Here is a 20,685-nt window from a genome sequence, read left to right on the forward strand (position 1 = left end):
TCCAATAATCAACAATGGGTTTTTTATGGTCATCATTAGACTTAAAAGTCCAGATTTTTATTGAATTCAAATTCCACCATCTGCCACAGTGGGATTCAAACCTGGGTCCCCAGAGCATTACCCAAAGTCACTGGATTACCAGTCCAGTGACAATATCATGACATCACTGCCTCCCTGCACACTACCTGTGCACTTCTGGTTATAATGGAAGTTGAATGAGGCAAGAGGAGAGGAGTGATAATTCACTCTTAGGAGATGTGTTGGTTATTAAAATCTTTTAAAGGAACATTCCATTTTTATGATGGTTCTATTTTTAACCCATGTTGGCTTGTTTCCTGAGCCTCGGAAAACCCGGTGTCAAAAAATGGCAAGAAGAGTGGGATTCAGAAGGTAAGTGTCTTTACAGCACTACTGGTGGGCCAGCAGGAGCAGGAGTGTTTTGGTCTGGCCCCACAAGCTTACCTGTAAACATCCTACCAACCCCCATGATCTCCTCTAACATGCCATCACATTGACACTGTTCTCTGCAGCAAAGAGTGAGGAGCCCAGATGGCTGTGTTGCCTGCCTGGTGCAGGGTTTGGGACATCTGCTCAGGGCAGGAGGGGAACTTGCAGTGGGAGGGGGAGAATCCAGCTGTCGAGGTCCATGTAGGTACCAATGACATAGGTAGAACTAGGAAAGAGTTCTACATAGAGAGTATGAGGAGCTAGGCACTAAATTAAAAAGCAGAACATCAAAGGTAATAATCTCTGGATTAATGCTTGAGCCATGTGCAAATTGGCATAGGGTCCATAAAATTAGAGAGCTGAATGCATGGCTCAAAGACTGGTGTGGGAGAAGTAGATTCTGGCTTGTGAGGCATTGGCACCAGGATGGTGGGGCTATACCATTGGGATGGTCTACACCTGAACCATACTGGGACCGATGTTCTAGTGAGCTGCATGACTAGGGTAGTAGGGAGGGTTTTAAACTATATAGTAGAGACAAAGGATCAAAGGTAAGTCAAAGGCAGGAGAGAAAGGTATTAAAGTGGGAAATGATAAACAGACCATGACAGGAAGGGACAGAGTGCACCATGAGTACAAATCTAAGAGTAAATCAGTATATAAGCCTAAATGTTACAAAAATAACAAAGGGACAAAACTAGTGTGATTTCTCTCTGACTCCCCCTGACCATGCTCAACCTATCCCTCTTACATCCCACAACAAGTACAAAACTTACCTAATCCTCAGGTGCAGAGAAACTCCACGGCATTTAGCGAAACCCGCCCTTCCGGGTTTTCTAACCATAATACATCAGGGCCAAAGGACAAAATCCATTTCCCAAGGATTAAAATGTTTGAATGGCCACCAGAAACATTTTATTATTAAGAGGGATAGACATCAGTCTGTCAGAAAAGTCTTGGTTGGGGATTCATCCTGGTTTCTAATCCTAGGCCAAAATTCCCTATTTCTAATATTGATGACAATTACTACATTAAGTAAATCTTTACTGATAAGTGAAATGTTCTTAGTGACTAACCAAATGTGTTCCTACAAGATGATGAAATATTGAAACCACAGATATTGGAAGTAGTACTGAACACTGTTGTACAAGTTGTTCTAAACTGCTCCCCTTGGAGAAAGTTCTGATGATCTTTGTGTTAATTTCTGTCAGTTGCCATTGTTGATGTGCAGAGAAAAACCATCTGCGTAAACACATGAGAATGAGAGGATTTAGTAGTGCTGAGACCTCCCCCCAGTACTCACCCTCAATCTGTCTCCTGTCATTAATCTTCCACCAGTTTGAGGCGCGTGGCTGGAGTCAGGAATTAGAACAAGAACATGAGTTTCTCACTTCAATGCAACCAATTCTGAAAATGGTTAATCTGTGGCTTGCGTGTTCTGAGGGTGGTGTGGAGAAATGTGTGAGCAATGAGGAACTTCCAATAAAGAAATGGATTAAATTATCTAAACAACATGTCAAGCAGAAGGTTTCCATTGGAATAAACACACAAAGCCTTTAATGCTTCACACGTTCTGTGAAGTCAAATGCTGCCAAATTAAATTAAGTTAGAGATCCCTTAAAAACACAATGATGCCATGCAGTAAGACTCTGAACAAAACTATGAGATCAGAAAAGAATATATAGTATGACTACACAGTCAGAATAGGCAATAGATTTTGAATACAGGCAAATGTAAAATGCCGGGACAGAATGTTGCAACGATGATAACTCAGTTGGGTATTCTGAGGGTGGTGTCTTGATAATGCTTGGAGAGGACTATTATTGTGCATGATCATGAAGATGAGTACAAATGAAAGAAACTATATGGCCCTTCTAGTATAACCTTACAAAGAAAACTATGATTCCTCCATCACAGTTTCCAACAGCCTTCCAACGCCAAGTCTCTCCCAGTCTTATCCTCCTTTAAGCACCTCAGCCTGTTTCAGTCCTCTTGCATTTCCTTTAAAATCATATCTACTCCCAAAATAGCATTGAGATTTTTCCTATTTGCCCTTTCCTGAGCAAGCAATTTCTCATCACAACATTTTCAATCTTCATCTCAAATCCTCTGACAATCTCTGTCACTGGCCTGCTTAAAATGCTCCTTCCATATAAAATTTCCCATATGTCCATCTGCTTGACCTGCCATTTCCCCATGGTCTCTCTATTCCCATGGTCCCACTAATTACATCACCATCACCAATCACTTAACACTAACCTTCTAGCTTCTTTCAACCACACAGACCGTCACCTCTGCAACATCCACTTCCACCTGTCTGGGCTCATTTGGTGCTGAAATACTCATCCATCTCCTTGTTGAAGTGTAGTCACTGTTGTAATGCAGTAATACCCTGTATAAAAAAAAAGCTGTCACCTCCAGACACAATTATTCATTACAGCGATGAATATACTTAAAAATCCTTCAGTGGTTGTAAAATACTTTAGGATGCCCTGAAGTTATGAAAGGCATTACATAAATGCAAGTCTTTTTATTCCAATGTTCTCTTGGCTGGTTCCATCCTCTACTGTCCACTTCACTTATTCAAAACTCTACTTGTTCACATCCTATCCCACATCAGATCCTACTCATCCACCCATCACCCCTGTGCCCAATGACCTATTCTGGATCCTGGTCCTCAGCATCTCAAACAAAATTCACATTTTTTTGCTTAAATCCCTCTATAGCCTCACCCCTCTCTAACTTGCTGGAAACAAAGCAATTGACTCACAGACAAATGTGATCTAGAGTGAAATATAGGGCAACTTAATGGACAACAAAATACAAAGGAGTTTGGTTTATATTTTAAGCAGACTGGGGGTGGAATTGTTCAATTTTAATGGAAAAGCAATTTGAGGATAAGGTAAAGTAGACAGCTGATATCCTACCAGCCTGTTACCATGCTACTAACCATGAGCAATTTCATCCTCACTTTGTACAAAGCTTGTGAAAATTGCAACTTGTTTATTTTAAATCAGCTAATGTCTCATTAAAATAGTAAATATAGGAATTTCATCAGGACATGTTAAGTACTTGTCCATTAATAACACCAAGAGTAATTCTTGGCTTTGTATGTCACTTATGTATTTTATCCCAGAGAAGTCAGGTATTTGGAGCTGAGTGAAAAGCAAAGTTAAAAAGTGATAAAAAGGCAATCAAAGGGAGGAAAGCTGAAGCAAGATAAGGAAAACCATGAAAGAGGTATGATAAACAGAGATAATGAGGAGCTGCAAGCTAGGGAAAGGTTAGACAGGAAATGGCACAGGTAAGATGAGGAAATAAGGTAAGAAGGGCCAAGAACTGAGCCATTATTTACAATAGTTAGAGAATTTAATTTTTAGATTTATTTGTACACACTGAAAGTTGATGGGGGAAAATTGCTTTACAGGAGGAGCTGAGGTGGCCAAGCATCAGTTTTTAAAGATATCTTCAAGAAAATAGGGACAGATTGTCCCTAACAAGCCAAATATTATAAAGACAAGTGTCTGAGAGCACATAGTAATTGTAAAAACATTCATTAAATGATTGTTGAGCAGATTGAGGACAGAGCAATTATTAGAAACTTTCATTAAGTCAGCAGCAAGTCAAATATTTACAGTTAGTTTTCACCATTAGTAAAGCCTTATTTTAGTTCTTCTTAGTATTGTTGAACATACACTGCCCACAAGCTCCAACAGCCACAAAAAGCCAAGAACTGAAATTCAGTAATGGTATCTGCAAACATTCCTGGAGTGAGGTATTCTTGAAGTAATCCTTGTACATTTCTGGAATTGCAGAGTTACATGCTTTTCTCTTTGCCCAGTAGATAACTGTATAAAAATAAACTGGAATGGTCTAACACCATGAACTGCCTGATAAAAGTTATCAGAAAGTATGTGGAGTCCTATTGAAAACAATATAATCTTGCTTGAGAACGAGAATTGTGTCCGATAGTGATAACCGTCTCGGTCTTTTTTATCTCCTTCAAAGAAACTTGATTAGACCAGAGAAAAAATTCCAAATGACAACACCAAATCTGAATTTGGAATGCTTAGGTTCTGTCAAATAATTAGGGAGGAGCTAAGTGAACAGCATCCTAAAGAGACACAGCACTGTATAGTGTTGTTTAACAAAAGAGAATTGCTGTACTACTTAGCAACAGAGAATAAAGCTGAAACTTTTGTGCATGGCATATAGATAAAGAACTGACACTCTTGACACTTCAGTATTTCCACTGGTTGTTGTGTAAAAAAAAACTTGAGCAAGATTTCCTCTGCTTTTTTCTTCCAAGTGAATTCATAAAAGCATTAAAAATTTCATTAGAAATTACTAAGCCAGAGGAAAAATTTGCTTATGATGCCGCTACAGAGACCAGAAGATCTCTTCCCCACAAGTGTACATAGGAACCTAAGTATTTGCATAGTTTACCAGTGAAAACACCAGGATGCTTGGGGTCTTAGAAACATTAACATGCCAGCTGTGCACAGTGGAAACATATACCTAGAAAGTGTGATCCTTGACTCTCAGTTAAGATCCTTGCTCACAGTTAGGATTGGTCAGAGATCAGGCAACACTGTAGCCTCAATTCTTCAACCTGCACTTGCTGTCCACTGGAACAACTTGTTCACAAAATATCCTCTAATAAGTGTACAGAGCAGAGAAGAGCAATTCTAAATCCATCTCCATGCACAACCTTTGTTTAGAGGGTCTGAAATAAATGCTTACATCTTCCTTGTTAAGGTTTTGAACTGAATTTTTTATCAACACCTGATTTGGGTTCTTATGAGTCATCTCAAATTCCTGTTCATAGGTAGCTATTAAATCTGTCCGAAAGGATAGGGTTCAAGAGGAACTGGATCGGATCCACATCCAGCGAGAAATGGAGATCATGTCATCTCTTAACCACCCTAATATCATACGCATTAATGAAGGTGAGTGTCATCATAACTTAAGATGATGATGAAAATGCCACACGTGCTCTAAAGGCAAAATATTATACATGATAGGTATTATTTAATCTATAGTCTGTCATATTACCAGTCAGGCTGTGAAAATGATGATTATCCCCAGAGTGTGAGCATCTCTCGTTGGTCCTGAGAAAAATAACAGTGTAGATTTTAACTTTGGTTAGGGTGGAAAACAGATGGTAGCAGATCAACTATATACCCTAGAAAGGAATATCGGGCAGAGTGAATGAAGGACAGCTAATCTGCTACTGCCCATCTTCCACACCCATCAAAAATTAAAATCAGCCCCATAGGATTAGCATGTCTGTAGGACTGAGAGCTATTACTGTCAATATGGGGGCCGGGCTACATCATTACTATCTACCTATGAGATTGAAAGATGCAAATATTGCCCTCTAGCTATGAACTATGGAGATACAGTTTTATGTCTGTGGATGTAGAAATATTGCATTGCTCTGTACCTTTGGGATGGAGAGATATAATGTTAATCTCTTCATAAGGGGTAGAGAAATATAGTTTTACTCTATGGTGTGGAGAGTTACCATATAATCTCAACCTAAGGGAATTGGAACATGCTGATTTATTTCCTTGGGAAAGCAATTTTTGGCTTAGATCCTTTATTGTGCTTATTGTACATGCCCGTAGAAATGAGCGTGGAGCTAAAATTCATGAACTAGCACATGGTTTTTCTTTGTGTGATTGGTAATATTAAGTGATAAAACAATATGTTCCAGATTCAGTGATCATTTGTGTTCTTTTTCTGCAGTTTTTGAAAATAAGGATAAGATTATCATTATAATGGACTACTGCAGTAATGGTGAATTGTACGATTATGTAAACGAGCATCATAGGCTTTCGGAGAATGAAGCACGCAAAGCTTTTAGGCAAATCGTCTCAGCAGTTCACTACTGTCATAAGGTAAAAAAAGGTTCCACCCTATTCTTGGTAGGAACTTTGTGTGTGGTACCCACAAGTTACACTTACCAATGCCACCATATTAATAAAACCTTACACATTAATATATTTCTGCCCAGAAGGATTAATGGGAGCGGAGGTAATGGGGGTGATGGGAACTGACTAAATTCTAAATAGCTAACAGGGTTACTCAGTAGCAAGTGAATAGTTTGATTTGTCCGTTCCCGTCCATCTCTCACCACCAAAACAAAGGATAGGATTTTCCAGCCGCACCCGGCACTGGGATCGTCCAGTCCTGCTGAAAGTCAACGGACTTTTGGCTGGGCCACCGAATCACCCGTGACAGGTCCCTCCATGACAGGGCCAGAAAATCCCAGCCAGAGATATTTGCGCAGTACACCACATAATAATGTCCCACCCATATAAACACACCTTGATCGTTATGTACAGCCATAAATACAGACACTGACGTTGCAACTACTCCAAAAAGTTTGAAGTTGCAACTATTCCAAATGCCAGTGATATAGTGCTGACCAGAAACTTGAAGCTGCAAATGCTCTGAATAAACAGCGATGGCAACATTTATTTAATAATTTACTTTGGTGCTCAAACTGATTTTACTGTAATGCTATTGCCAGTTTTCTGAAAGCCTGCTGCTAGTATTATTAATTTTAATGAAAAAACAACTTGCATTTGCATAGTGCTATACCATCCTAAAGACTTTGCAAAGCAAGCAAACACTTTTGAAGTTATGCAACTCAATCTTTGTAAGCTAATTATGGGCACTGTGACTGTGATTTTCCAAAATGTACAGCCATTAGATCAGGCTTCTTGACAGTGGTGATCATTCATAAAATTGTCCCTGTATTTGTTTCTGCCATTTGTTTCTTGGCAGTGTTCCTCCAAATGTTTTGTAACAGATATAAGAGATACAGGTATATGGGTACATTAAAAAATGAAGTTTCACAGATTGACTACAGTTGCATTTACCTTAAAAATCTGTTCCACATGAAAGTGTTTAATTGAATTACAAATTTGTCCCAAAGTAAGGAATAAGATGTTAGTTTAACAGGATCACTGTGCTCACTGAAGCACTTCATTTCACTTAAAAAAGTGTTGTTTTCAGATGGACCAATATCCTGAATTTAATTAGATATTTATCTCTATCAGTGAGTTAAATTATATGATTTAAAATTATTAAACTCTAATCCATCTGACAATCCCTTAGAAAAAAAACTTCAGAAATTTTGCTAAAACAAATTCTGATTTTGTACAATTTACATGAAGGATTGAGCCCAGCACTTTTTGGTTTGTGGGTATTCTGCTTAATCTGCATTATGCGCTTCCTTATATCCTTAAGGTAGATTTATTTTTATGACAAAAAAAAACAATCAACTGGAACAGGGTCTGATCCTGGAAGAAGGATCGAACAATCATAGAGGCAAACAGGTAAGCTTGATAGCCTGGGAGGAAGCACTCCTGGCCCACAAGCAGTGCTGAAAAGTCACTTACCTGTTCCATGCAGCAGTTCCCACTCCCTTTAACTGCTGGGTTTCCTGAGGCCCGGGAAACCTGGAAGGAAAGTAAAATCTGAGACACACAGACTTATTTTAATATTTAAATTATGAGCCTGCCTCCTGGGAGCGGGTTAGTTGCTCAGCCCTTTTCCTGTCTCTGTTAAAACTGAGAGGAACCGCTTCAAGGTGGATTGGGTTTGGGTTTGAGATTTTTAAAGTTTTTACATCTGACCCAACCCAAACCAATTTGGTCCAATTCACTGACTCTGCCATTTGTCTTTTTCCCCCATACAGAAAGGAATTGTGCATCGTGACTTGAAACTAGAGAACATTCTCCTGGATGAAAACTTTAACGTAAAGGTTGGAATTTTTTTCATATTACTTATTCCCCTTTGTGTATTGTTGATTGAATCCCTTCAAAACACATTTTTGTACATATAGGGGATTGTGACTTGCCAGCATTCATTGAGCAGAACCTGCTCAACTCACTATGAATGGGGTAGATCCACCAATGTAATATTCAAGTAACAGAAAAAGCTGCAGCAACTTAGACCAGATCCAGAAGCTGAAAATGTCTTCTTCATTCTTCTTCAGCTTGCTTGTACCAGTGGACTCATCAACTTCTACTGCACAGCTTGGACTGATGTGTGACTTTTATTATCTTTCAGCTAGGTTCAGTTTGCCAGATGTTTTGGTTTCCAAACCTCAGTTTATTTTTTGTTTCCTTAGAAACTGGGAGGGTCAGTTTCATTTCTATGTTTACCTTTTCTGTTTCCCTTTTTAGTTCAGTTTCTGTTTTGGTTAGGGTCTGCCTTAAAAAAAACAAATTAAATTGAAAAGCACCGATTTCCTCACAGCCCTTGGGGAAAAAAAGAAAGCTTTACCGTAGTGAATGTTTCTGTACAATAGCTTTGAAATACAACAAGTTTTTATATCATAAACATTTTAACAAATAGCTTATTACCTACTGTACAGGTAACCTGCTCATATTTCACAATTACACAAATATTGGGCAGAATTTTACACCCCCCCCACCACCTCCCCAGCCAGTGGGTTTGCAGGCAGGGAGGAGGGCCGCAAAATTCCTCAAATGGCCTTCCCACGAGGCTTCTGCCCGCCCTGACCTCTCCACAATTTTATGGTTGGACTGGCAGGGCCTAGGCCGACCACCATCCTTGCCCCAATTGAGGCCCTTAAGTGGTCAATTAACCCTCCCCAAAAAAAGGACCCTCCCCCTCCCCCCAAAAAAAGGTCTGGCCCCCTGTGTGTGCTCTCTCCATCCCCGGCCTCTCTACCAACACCCAGTCTACCTCTTGCCCAATTCCTGGGCCACACTTGCCCTCCCCTCCCCGAGACCCCCACACTTACCTAGTCCTGGAGTCCCAGGACTGAGACTCTGGGGACCGCTTGCAGTCCCAGTCCTGTCCACTGCAGCTTCTGGCACTGTTGGTATGCGACAGCTGATGGCCAATCATTTTGGTCAGCAGCTCTCTGAGGCAGGACTTTTGTCCGAGTGAGGTGCAAGTCAATTAACACTCCGAGCATTAAAGGGCTGTAAGGCTGCCGTGATCGGAGGGGATGCATTCCCCACTGACTCTTTGGGTGGCGGGGCAGGAAACCACAGCATGCGAAAAGTCCTGCACAAGGATACTAGCATATAATTGAAGTCTTACAGTGCCTTTGTACATAATTTCCCCATGAGATCAGTTTCAACGCTAAATAAGCACAAAGCCACAAGAGGAGGAGAGCTGTAAGATCACTATGATATCATTTAGCCATAACTGTCACAGTAAAACAAATCTAATGGCTTAAATGCATGGTCAAGTAAATGTTTCCCTTTAATGTATATTTGCCAGATGCAGTGACTAATTTATATTTTATTAAATAGAGAGAGTCTGCAGAGCTTATTCCTATCTAAATGTTCTCAAATCTTTATGGTTTCAGCAGCAAAGAATTGGGTGACTTTGGCTTCTTTCAGTGTTGATATTTTTTGGTCTATAGTTGTTTATCAAACCACTATGAATCTGACCATTGGAAGCAATCCTTTGCATCAGCACTTCTTTGATATAATTAAGATGTTTACAGGTAATTGGAGAAGATTTGTTTATGGATGTTATAGCATGTAATCACCAAATCTCCTGTATGTTTATTCTAATTGTGCAAAGAGCTAGTTCAAATTATTGCTACATTTCTGGCTACCATTTGTTCCTCCTCCAAGAGCCATCCAGCTCCCTTTCTGTAAGATGTAGTTTTACTATTGTAATATCCCTCTATTCAATTTTCCAACCAGATTACCAGTGAAGTTCTTTTAAGAATTAGTAGAGAGGGGAATGAGAACCAAGGATCTAACTTCCAAAACATGGTGAAAGTCAAACTGAATAAATGATGCCATTATATGATTGTGTATTTTAAATACTGATAACAGAAAAAATTCCCACCAATATAAACATTTCTATCATATAAAAATGTGGCTATTCCCCAGAAGAACACCAAATTAATTTAATACTCAAAACTGGATGAAAATGGAAAGCTTCATCCTTAACATTTTGATAGAGTTCCTGCACCTTTAGTAAAAATAAAATTCCATGATTTTTCCACGACAATTCCATGAATTTTCCATTTACCATGCGTCAGCTCAGAGGAAAGCGGCTGCCGTGTCCTCCATCTCCCCACAACAACAAAAATCTGCAAGTGACAAATAAACACACCTCTCCCCACACAAGGAAAGCAAGGAAGGAAGGACTGGGGATTCTGGCGCACACCACTCGGTCAATTACTGCTGTTATTCTGGCAGTCTCCGAAGCAGCGAATCAACAGAGTCAATGGATGGGATCAGGCAAGAAGAGAACAAAACCTGTACTGGATTCCAGACATACAACCGAACCAAGCGATTACGAGAGGGCGAAGTGGACGCTGGAAAAACATTGGAAAAGCTTGGAATTCTGCCCAAAGTCAGAAAAGCTTCATCCCTTTCTATATAAAATCTCATGACTTTGTCAGATTTTCCATGACCAGCAGGAATCCTGTTTTGAGGACAGCCCAGAGAGAAGCAGACAATAATCAATGGAAAGTATAAGCACGTGCCACCATAATATTGGTCGTGTGCCTTGAAGAATAAACATCTCATTTAAATTTTTAATGGTGGCAGAACATTTAACATACTGCTGTATGAAAAAAAAAGGTATTAGGAATAAGATTCAATTGACATGTGGCCATTATTTAACTTCCGATTTTCTTCATGAGTTTAACTGGTTGAAAAAAGTACAAAACATTATGTTAGCTTCCAGACTTCTCTAAATAATTTAAAAATAGCTAAGAACACAATGCCTTATTTGGCAAGAACTTCAAGACTAAAATAAATAAATGGAATTTGAAGAATGCCAATCTTGCAAATATACTTTCTAAGATTAAAATTCACCTCAGCAATAAGAATTCTTCTAACTTCACTTACACAACATTTTCACTCGCTCACAAAAACATTTAAGAGACCCTGCGATACCCAGGTGAGAGATGAGCAAAACCATTTTATGAACTGCCACCCAAATTCCATACCATTTTGAATGTTACTTGGATATTAAGCACATCCTAATTCACTGGTGCAAGTACTGCACAGCATTGTTCATGAGTCTTAAATAAAAGTGATGGAATGTTGCTGGAAATATCACAGACCTTTTCATCACGCTCTACTGCAACTCAGATTTATACAACTGCATTTGCACTACAGCTTTATAGAAACTTGATGCAATTTGATGAATGTGACTATTGCTTTATTATCAATGAACCTCCAATTTACAGTACGCACTGCAAAATATTATAGAAAAATCCTGACACATATAGAATCTTTTGCACAACCAAATGAAATATTATATAACCCCTTTTCTGTGAATCTCAAATGTGAATAAACAGCTGAATTTATCATGTAATCCAATATCCTTATTCCTTGTGGGTGTTTTTCAGCTTGCTGACTTTGGGTTGTCAAATTTGTATCACAAGGATCGACTGTTGGAGACATACTGTGGAAGCCCCCTTTATGCCTCACCTGAAATAGTGAATGGATTCCCATATCAAGGACCTGAGGTGGGCTGTTAATTAAATCATTTAAAAAGCTTTTTCACAACCCAAAGATGCTACAAAACACAATTATCACGCAGCTCCAGATAACATTTCTGATAATGACTAAATGCAGTCCCAGTATGGAATATGTCCATACATATCGGGTGGACCCATTTTGTGGGAGGACGTGGGGCGAGTCCAGACTCCTGGCTTTTTATTATCTGCAACCGGTACACTTGCCAGATTAGGGGGACATCCAAATATTTTGGCTGGGCACGGATATCTTTTACAGTACAGACATGGCACCTGCCTCAGATGGGGAGAGGGTTTACTGTGGCATCGGTTAGAAAGTTGATGGTTTTGAAAAAATTACTGGCACTTTAACACTTATTAATTAAAAGCCGAAACCGAATTAATTTTGTTTAGTTGACACAAAGAAACACATGTAGATACTCTATAGGCAGAATTTTGCCCTTGGCGTGCGGAATCGGCGGAGGCCAGAGGGAGGGAAGTTTTCCTGACCAACCCTACAATCGGCAGTGCTCTGCCATTTTACATGAGCAGGCCAATTAAGGCCTGCCCAGCGTGATACACCAGCGGCAGGGCTGAGCGATGCCTGTGGGGTGGAGGGCAAGCAGGCCTAGCGTGAATTTCACGCATGCGCGTGAAGGAGCGCTGAATAATCTCCCTGAGGCATGGAGCTGCCTCAGGGAGACGAAGACTACATTGAAAAAATTATTAAAGAGCAGAGAAATTTAATGAAACGTGTCCCCCTCATGCGACTCTGTCACCCGAGCAGTGACATCAGCAGTTAAAAATTAAAGTTTTTATTTCATTTGTATTTGATTTTGGAAACCTCCAAAAAAAATGCAAAGGCCGCTTTGCCTTTTTGTCTGCCCATCAACCATTAGGTTTAACGGGGCAGTGAAAAATTAAGCACAACTGATAACTTAATGGCTTTAATAGGCCTTTTAATTGTCGGCGGGTGCGCTGCTGGCTCTGGCGTGCACCCGCCGACTGAACTATCACGCGACTGCGCGTTGACGTCGGCAGGCTCAGCTGATGTCATCGCGCGTCATTTCACGCTCGGTCTGGTCGGGCGTGCACCCACTCGCCAAGCTAAAAATCCTGCCCTATGAAGTGGAATTAACAAGTTGAGTTTGAAACAATCTTGTATTTGCTTTGTTCACTGGAATTGATGATCAAATGTTTTATTGTGTGTTAGGTTGATTGCTGGGCCTTGGGAGTTCTGCTGTACACACTGGTGTGTGGAACGATGCCATTTGATAGTAGGAGTTATAAAACCTTAGTACAGCAGATCAGTCACGGAGAATACAAGAAAGCTCACCAGAGTTCTGGTAAGGAATTATAGAGATTTCAGTAAACACAACATCTTACAAAGTAGTTGCAGATTTCTGCACGAATAATGATTACACTGTGGCAAGTTTCTGCGTAAAGGTCTAATGTTTATGGTGCTGAATTATAAACTAGAAGCCTGGAGCTCAAATCTTAACTGAGCAGTGGGTGAAATTGAATTGATCTGGTAACCAGGTTATGAGCATGAAAGTTACCAGACTGTTGTGAAAATACAACTGGTTAATTAATGCCCTTCAGTGAATTTGCCACCCCTGTGTGATCTGACTTATACGTGATTCCAGTCTTAATGTAGTTGACCTCATTGCTCTGGGAGCAACCAGGGATTGGCAACAAACGCTGCCTTGCTACTGTTCCTCATGTCAAGAACAAATTTTTAAAAGTAATATAACGAGCTCTGGAGCAATAATGCTTTTTGCATTTGTATAACATTAGGATATAGGATATCCCGAAACACTCCAGGACCAATGCATTACTTTTGAAGTGTAACCACTTGGGATGTAATCATTTTGACAGCGTATTTGCATATAACAAAGTCCTACAAACAGCAAATGAAATAAATGTCCAACTAATCTGCTAAAGATCGTGTTGTTTGAAAGAGAAATGTCAGCAAAGACACCATGAGAACTCTTATGCTGTTTGAAAAACATCATGGGATTCTTAACTTCAGTCGGCAGTTGAAACTTTAGTTTCACATCATTTACTGTATTAAAGTGTCTGTTTAGATTATGTGCTCAAAGTCCAGATTGGGTTTGAAGTCATAATCTTCTAACTCAGAAGTATCCACTGAGTAAAAATGGCTTTTAATCGTGTTGTGCAAGAACAAATACACCAGGTCAACAGATCAGTTGTTTTAATCACAACTGATGTTACTATTTGTTTTCCACATGACTAGGGCCAAGTTTATTTAGGGAGTGGAATTCCATGTAACTGTTTTTGCTGGCACTTAAATTGATTATAACCTATGATTTGTGAATTTTACAGTAGATAAGTTACAATATACAGATGTTAGAGGGGAAAAGAAAGTGATAGAAAGCAAGGAAAAGATTTTAAAAATGTGATATAATAAAACAACATTGAACAATTCAAACAAACATCATTGTGTTTGCCTTCCCTTAAAGTTCTTGTCCCCATTAAGTCAATATTATTTCAGCAACTACTCTGTTCAGGTTTTCTCAATTAGGCAAGGGAAGGACTGGGGGGAAAGTTGTGATTTGTTCTGTCATACTGGAGTGTTTTTAGTGATGGATTGAAAATTGGTAGGGTGGTAAATAGTGAGGAGGATAGCCATAAACTGCAGGAGGATATCAATGGGCTGGTCAGGTGGGCGGAGCAGTGGAAAATGGAATTCAACCTGGAAAAGTGTGAGGTAATGTACTTGGGGAGGGCTAACAAGGCAAGGGATTACACTATGAATAGTAGGACCCTGGAAAGTACTGAAGATCAGAGGGACCTTGGTGTGCATATCCACAGATCCCTGAAGATGGAAGGGCAGGTAGATAAGGTGATTCAGAAGGCAGATGGGGTACTTGCCTTTATTAGCTGAAGCATAGAATACAAGAGCAGGGAGGTTATGCTGGAACTGTATAAAACGTTGGTTAGACCACAACTGGAGTACTGCGTGCAGTTCTGGTTACCACATTATCGGAAGGATGTGATTGCACTGGAGAGGGTGCAGAGGAGATTTACCAGGATGTTGCCTGGGCTGGAGGGTCTGAGCTATGAGGAAAGATTAGATAGGCTGGGGTTGTTTTCCTTGGAGCAGCAAAGGTTGAGAGGGGATCTGATAGAGGTGTGTAAGGTTATGAGGGGAATAGATAGGATGGATAGCAAGGCACTTTTTCCATTAGTAGAGGGGTCAATAGCCAGGGGGCATGGATTAAGAGGTAGAGGGCTAAGAGGGGAGTTGAGGAGAATTTTTTTCACCCAGAGGACGGTGGGTGTCTGGAACTGACTGCCTGAAAGGATGGTCAAGTCAGAAACTCTTGTAACATTTAAGAAGTATTTAGATATTCACTTGCATTACCATAGCCTCCAGGGCTATGGGCCAAGTGCTGGAAAATGGGATTAGTGTAGTCAGATCTTTGTTGACCGGCACAGACACGATAGGCTGAATGGCCTCCTTATGTACTGTAAATGTCTATGAGTCTATAGATTGTGGTGGCTACTCTCTTTTTTTCCATTTTCCTAGTTAAAAATGGAAGAATTGGAAAGTCTTGTGTTGATTCATTATAATATGATGGCATGTTTTCACCAACAGATGCCTGTGGCCTGATTGACTGGATGTTAACAGTAAACTCAGAGAAACGTGCAACAATTGAAGATATTGCGAACCATTGGTGGGTCAACTGGGGCTATGATACAAAGATTTGCGACTGTAGCTCTGATAAAGACTGTCACTCACCATTACTGGCTCGTTATATTGACTGGCAAAACAGGGAAGGGTACACAAATCAAGGGATGAAGGAAACTGAAAATATACAAGGAGGGGAGAGTTCTGGGCATGAGATTCCTACCCATATAACAGAGGCTAGGCAAAAGGCTTGTTTAAAGAAGTCAAAAAAAGAAAATGATATGACACAACCACAAGATGTGAAACTGCAGAAACCAACTTCCAAAGATGCAAAGAGAAAACCGAAGGGGATTCTAAAAACTAGGAGCAGCTTTGACAATGACCTTCTTTCACCTGTAGTTATGGATATACAATCACAATGGACTGAAACCAGCGCATGCATCATAAAACCTGTAAACACCTTTCACAAGGAGCACACAGTGCAAACTACAGTCTTCACTAGCTCGCCAAAGAAAGGGATCCTAAAGAACTCATACCAAAGAGAGTCTGGCTATTCTTCTTCCCCAGAACGCAGTGAACCTATAGACAGGGATACAGCTGCCATTCCCTCCAAAGCAGGTGGCAAAGAGTCAGAAATGCCTTCAACAGGAGAGGTTAAATACAGGAAAAAAGGAATTCTGAAACGCAATGGAAAGTTTTCCATCAGTCTAGATTTGCCAGATGATTTTTCATCACTAAAACTTTCTGCTTCTTTAAAGGACCTGATCTTTTCAAACGGGAGACATCAGAGAAGTGTGAGCCGCCCCTCTAGTGTAATTAGTGATGACAGCATACTTTCTAGTGACTCATTTGACCGTCTAGATCTCACAGCAGAAGGCAAAAGAAGACTCTTCACTCAGAATAAACATGGTAGCCTTTATAGTTCAGCTTCAGAGGAAGATTTGTTGGAGCTGCATAAAACAGAAGAAGTAGAACCACAGACTGCCAGAAAGAATGGAAACTCTGGAAAAGATAATATCGGGAAAATTTTCTCAATAATGGAACTTGAAGATACACAGGACATTTATAATAAGGCCCAGGAGATCTGTAATAATTTAAAGGAAAAGTGAATGGGCTATGGGTACGATGCTCCATAAACTGTAGCCAAAAATTATTTCCACTGAACCAATAAGGAAGATGTCATCCATGAGGCATATCAAGAAGAAAGTGTTATAGCGAAGTAATTAAATGTATTGTCACTTTTACTTGAGGATAAGGGCACTTGCTACCAGAAATCTGTTTATGTTAGTGATGATGCTAAAATGTTAAGTAGTTCTGTGAATTATTTACATGCATATTTTGCTAAGATTGGATTCAGAATATTGACTATTCACTGAACGTAATGCAAGATTTGTTTTGAGAATCAACCAAATGAGCGATTTTCCAAAATCATAGTATGAAATGCTGAGTGTACAATTGTATTCCTCAAAATGGCTCTTGATTTAGACATATGTGCCTGAGTCAGTACTATGGCAGATAATCTTATATGCAAATGATCAGTCTGAGAAGTTGACCATGATTGCCATCTTACAACAGTGGAACAAAAAACTATTATTAAGCTTCAAAATCAGGCTATTGCATTTGGATATGTTCTAACAATGGAGCCTAATTGCATTCGAAAACTGGCCAGGTATGATTGGTAACAAAGCAGAAGCAGGCAACTATCAACCCCTTATTCTCGCTTCAATAATGGGTCAAATAATGGACTCATTTTCAGGAGTAAATTAGAGGATTACCTCTATGATAATAACCTAGTAAGCAGGAGCAAACATAGGTAGGCTTTTCCCATTCTAAATCTAACAACCTTCTTGTTTTTAAAGAAAGTAACATTCCATGTGGACCTTGGAAAGTGCTGTAATATGGTGCACCTGGGCTTCCAAAACTTCCTGAAACACTGCTAGTTAAAATCAAAGCAGTGATGATTGAGAAAAGAATTTGGGAATAGATAAATATTGGTTGAAGGTTAGAGGGCACTGGGTTATTTGCTAAAGTGGGGATTGGTGGGACTATGGAGTGAGATACCTCAGGGATCAGTGGTAGGGCTCATTTTGTTTCTCATTTGCATTAATCATTTGGAGTCAGAAACTGAATAAAAGTTGGTACCATCTAAACATTTGAGCCAACTGGGAGAAACATTTGATTCTCATGATTCAGCTCATGTGTTGGACAAAATATATAAGTGGGCAGACACAATGCAGATTAAATTTAATATGCAAAAATGTAAAGCACTGCTTCTGAAAAGCTCCTCATATGGACCATAGAAAATAGAAAACAAGTAAAATAAGCACAAAATATGTCACTTTCACTAGTACATATCAGTAAGTCTATAATGTGTACCAATAAATGATGGAACTTAATGTTATATAGGTGTGTGAAAAATTATTAAATTAGTTTATTCTGTAAAGCACTACACTAGGAAGAAAAAGTAGGTGACATAACGGTAGATATGAATGGTGTTGAACAGTTAATAATTAAGTTGAAGATTAGGGCTGTTAGCAGATCTGACAGCCAATCTGCCCAACCACTATAGAACAGCAATCAATAAAATGTTACAATCCCTGTGGGGAAACTATAGACCAAAATAACTAAACAACCTCTAAACGAAGAAATTGTCAATAAGATTTCACTTCGTAACTTTAACACAAATCAGGATCAGCATGAATTAACTAGTAACTTACGGTCGGTACAAACTATAAATGACACATGGAATAGCAGATACAACAAGGCTACCTCACAAGATTAAAAGCATTCGCACCACTCCCCATGCAAATGTGACAGTACATGCAATATCTCAGTATTTTCAATATGCAAAAGTGTCTCCCGTACCTTGGATTTCACTTTTCTCACTCAATAGTTTTGGGGCTTTAGTCACCTGCAACAGTAGCTCCATTCCTTCTGAGTTTCTTGGAGACAGCCATCACTCAAACAGCATACTCCTGCAGAACCTCCTTAGCTAGGTTCATGACAGTCTTGATGGCACAGATTGCCCAGAGGCTCCTTTAGTTAACCCTTTAATAAACCTTAAACAGTCTGGTCAGCTCTGGCATAACTGAAGCACAGCTGTAGAATTATCCAATTCCCAATCCCTGTTATAATTTTGTCTTCGCCTTCCTGTCCCTTTTAACTGTATACACACAGCTCCTTCTAAATGTGCCTTCGCTGTTCTTCCCCTGCTGCTGCTGCTTTGCCTCTGGTCACGTGAGCGTGCAGATCATAGCTTCCTTCCTGTTGATACAGTTTCCAGATCAAGGGTCAATAGGTCACAGGGACCAGTATTAAGAAATTACAACTGATCCTTTTACAATTGATGCAAGCTCTTAAAAGTATTCTTGAAACCAATTACAGATTTCCTAGACATTTTAAAGAAATTACAGATTTTCATTACTGTACTGTTTCTCGGCCAAAGTTCATCACAAAAAACAAATAGAATGCTGCACTATAAGCCCAAGACAGTAACCTACAAATTATATGGTCAGACCAAACCTCAAGTAACTAACTGCGTTGAGTAAAAACACTGCAGAACATATACTCATAGATTCCACATGTTAAAGTATAAAATAAATTTGGATTGTTCTACACTTCCACATTTATTTATAATTTATTCAGAGTCTGGGACTATTTTCCCACCTAACATATTCTCAATTTCCACAACTTCTGCACTCAGCTTGAAAAATATATTTTGATGGATTCTCTCAAAGTCAGTTGAAATTGCTTTTATTAATTCTTTCATGGGACGTGAGCATCACAGGCAAGACCAACATTTGTTACTCATCCTTAATTGCCTTTGAGAAGATGGTGGTAAGCCGCCTACTTGAACTGCTGCAGCACCCCTGCTGTCAGGGAGGGAGTTCCAGGAGTTTGACCCAGGGACACAGAAGCAATGGTGACATAGTTGCAAGTCAGGATGGTGAGTAGCTTGGAGGGAAACTTAAGGGTGGTCCTATTCCCATGTATCTGCTGCCCTAGGTAGTGGAGTTTGTGGGTTTGGAAGATCCTATCAAAGGAATTTTGGCGAATTGCTGTAATGCATCTTGTATATGGTACACACTGGCGTCACTGTGATGGAAGGAGTGAATGTTAAAGGTGGTGGATGGGTTGTCGATCAAGCGGGCTGCTTTGTCCTGAACGGTATCGTGTTTCTTGAGTGTTGTTAGAGCTGCACTCATCAAGGCATTGAATTCAGTTTTGCTAGGGACAACATTAATTGGGATAGACATAGTGTTAAAAGCTTGGATGGAGTGGATTTCTTGAAATGTGTACAGGAGAACTTTTTGGGTCAATATGTAGAGGGTCCAACAAGGGACAGCACAGTGCTGGACCTAATTCTGAGGAATGAAGCCGGAAAGGTGGCTGAGGTGGTGGTGGGCGAGCATTTTAGCGATAGCGATAGCGACCACAACATGGTACAGTTTAAGTTTGTTACGGACAAAGAAATTGACAAGTTGCAAAAAAATGTTTTGGATTGGGGGGAGAGTGGATCTTAGTAAAATAAGGCAGGATCTGGCCAAGGTAGGCTGGGAACAGCTACTTGTGGGGAAATCTACAGAGGAGCAGTGGAGGGCGTTCAAAAAGGAAATGGGGAGGGTACAGGCTCAACATGTTCCCTCTAGGGTGATAGGAAGGAGTAACAAGCCCAGAGAACCATGGATGACCAGAGATATTCAGGTTACGATGAGAAGGAAAGAGAGGCTTTTAGCAGGTACAAGGGAAGCAAATCAGCCGAGGCATTAGTGGAGTACAGAAAGTGCAGGCTGGGGCTTAAGAAAGCAATTAGGAGAGCAAAGAGGGGATATGAGAAAGCTCTGGCTGGTAAAAGTAGGGAAAATCCTAAGATATTCTGTAAGTATATCAATGGGAAGAGGATAACCAGGGAAAGAGTAGGGCCCATTAGGGACCAAGTGGGCAATCTATGGGTGGAGCCAGAGGACATCGCTAGAGAACAGCTAATCTGGTTCCGCTATTTAAGAAGGGTTGTAGAGATAAGCCAGGGAACTACAGGCCAGTGAGTCTCACATCAGTGGTAGGGAAACTATTGGAGAAAATTCTGAAGGAGAGTATCTAT

At 40.0% G+C, this 20,685-nt stretch overlaps 1 protein-coding gene across 2 annotated transcripts in view; it reads left to right on the forward strand.

Moving 5' to 3' along the window:
* Positions 1 to 19,201, forward strand: part of LOC144681592 (NUAK family SNF1-like kinase 1) — a 41,560-nt gene extending 22,359 nt beyond the window's left edge. Inside the window, exons 2-7 of one of the 2 annotated variants that reach the window (XM_078543314.1) lie at positions 5,276 to 5,396; positions 6,199 to 6,350; positions 8,159 to 8,224; positions 11,822 to 11,941; positions 13,143 to 13,275; positions 15,552 to 19,201. In XM_078543314.1, coding sequence (XP_078399440.1) covers positions 5,276 to 5,396; positions 6,199 to 6,350; positions 8,159 to 8,224; positions 11,822 to 11,941; positions 13,143 to 13,275; positions 15,552 to 16,693 — 1,734 coding nt within the window. In that variant the 3' untranslated portion in view covers positions 16,694 to 19,201. The remainder of the gene's footprint in view (positions 1 to 5,275; positions 5,397 to 6,198; positions 6,351 to 8,158; positions 8,225 to 11,821; positions 11,942 to 13,142; positions 13,276 to 15,551) is intronic. The other variant, XM_078543315.1, reaches the window with a different exon arrangement.
* Positions 19,202 to 20,685: the final 1,484 nt, after the last annotated feature.

Source organism: Cetorhinus maximus, chromosome 6 (assembly GCF_964194155.1).
Source record: "Cetorhinus maximus chromosome 6, sCetMax3.hap1.1, whole genome shotgun sequence".
In the NCBI taxonomy this organism is placed as follows: domain Eukaryota; kingdom Metazoa; phylum Chordata; class Chondrichthyes; order Lamniformes; family Cetorhinidae; genus Cetorhinus; species Cetorhinus maximus.